The 1,876-nt window shown below is 36.9% G+C and overlaps 1 protein-coding gene across 1 annotated transcript in view; it reads left to right on the top strand.

Annotated features, from left to right (window-relative positions):
* LOC110031553 (terpene synthase 10-like) overlaps positions 1–1,876 on the top strand; it is a 20,211-nt gene that overhangs the window by 6,204 nt on the left and 12,131 nt on the right. The window contains exon 3 of the mRNA XM_020734801.1: positions 167–222. Coding sequence (XP_020590460.1) covers positions 167–222 — 56 coding nt within the window. The remainder of the gene's footprint in view (positions 1–166; positions 223–1,876) is intronic.

Raw genomic sequence — 1,876 nt, forward strand, 5'->3', positions numbered from 1 at the left:
TCTATTTGTTCGTGTTCGGTTCGTTTACACCCCTACCCATGGCTTCTCTCGGCTTGCAAGAAAACACCCATTCTCTGTTCACTTAACCTAAACAAAAAAAAATCTACTCCAAACTCCCCTCGCCGAACCTCCAACTGTCAGAAAAGAGACAACAAATGGCTTGCAGCTTACAAAGGCAACTTAAATCTCTTTGGCTGCTCCTACCTGAAACCATCAAGAAAAGTAATCCTCTTCTCTCAAATTCCTTTTCGTGTTTCAGAATCTTAATTCCCATAACTCTATCTTTTAATGAGGGTATTTACGTTAATCTTGAGTTAAGGCAAGACATAGAAGAAGCGAAATTGGTTGAATTTGAAGCTACTAGTTTTACTTTTTAGCAGGATCAAGATTGTTTACACGCAATCCATGCAGTGTTTCTTCTTCAATTATTCGTTCTGTATTTACACAATCAACACCTAAGATTTTATATTTATAGTCGTATGACTCAATTCCTGTGCTTTTACACTCTGAACTTTAATTTTTACATTCACGCCACTCTATCTATGCATGAAGGTGTATATTTTACTTTTTAGAAGTTCAATTGGTAGCATTTTTGTTGTGATATGAAAGATTTCGACCGCACATACACATGAAAGATTTGCGTGGCATAAATGTAAAAATTGATGTATGGGTGTGAAAATTCAGGAGATCTCACTTGTATGCCACTTAACTGCTTACACAAGTTTGTGGGATTAAAATCCTACATAGCACATAACTCTCATGAATTTACTTATCTAGCACCTAAAGTTAAGGACTGCCCTCCGTAGATTGTCGGGCTAGTAGCTTTTGTTCAAGATCGCGAAGCACATAGTCCAGCTCTGAGCCCCCACTTTTACTAATATCTTACATCCAGTCCTCGTCTTTCATATGTGGCTACGGGTTTCTTTTTCTTATGATTTCTACGACTCGTTTTTCTGACTTTCGTGTTGGGTTTTCTCGCTTTGTTTATTTTTCTTGCAAGTTTATTTAAATCTGCTGCAAATCATACTATGCTTGCAATGTTAATCACGCAGAAGTAGCAGATGCCCAGGTATGCTTTTACAGTTTATTTATAACATTTTACTTTACTGCATATTATTTTTCAAGTGTCTTGCAATTTGCTTATTCTGCATGCAAAACCAAAACTGAAACAGAAACCAAAACTAGAACAAAATAAAATCAGACTTTGACACTAAAACTGTGAAACATAAATCACCAATCTCAAACTCTTAAACTATGGAGGCAACGTTACGATAGGAGCTTAGAGTCAGCTTTGTGGACAGCACGGCAAAGAACTTGGACCGAGCAACATCAGGATCTTCTTCAACAATCTCTCTGTCCTTAGTCTAAATAACAACACATAGGACTTCGAGTTAGCACATCCAACGCGACGTAAATCCTTACACCCTCTTTAGGCTCCTGTACAATCATGTTGTGCAGCGTAAGTCCTAACTCGCCTTAGGTTCCGAGGTTGTCATCCGGTACGATGTAAACCCTCATATTTCTATGGGCTATTTGTATAATTGAATATTATGCAAATGTAAGTCCCAAATAAGAAAATTGATAGGATCAAACACCTAAATAACATCATCTAAAACTAAGCCACATTAGGATAGTTTATGAAGTCACTGAGATTTCTCCTCAGGATCTGTGACATCTCCTACCTTTTCTTTCCTTTCGAGTCCTGAAAATAATTGTTCATATTTGAGTCACTCCCACTTATTACCATGAAAACCTAAACTTAAAAATCTTGAAGACTAATATCTCTGATCATTATCAAGAGTTTTCTGAAGTGACCTTAGTCATTTGAGATGTAATTAACTATAGGGGTTTGTCCTATAGGGGTTTGTCTCTATAA

The sequence above is a fragment of the Phalaenopsis equestris genome, unplaced genomic scaffold (genome assembly GCF_001263595.1).
Source record: "Phalaenopsis equestris unplaced genomic scaffold, ASM126359v1 Scaffold000840, whole genome shotgun sequence".
Classification (NCBI taxonomy): domain Eukaryota; kingdom Viridiplantae; phylum Streptophyta; class Magnoliopsida; order Asparagales; family Orchidaceae; genus Phalaenopsis; species Phalaenopsis equestris.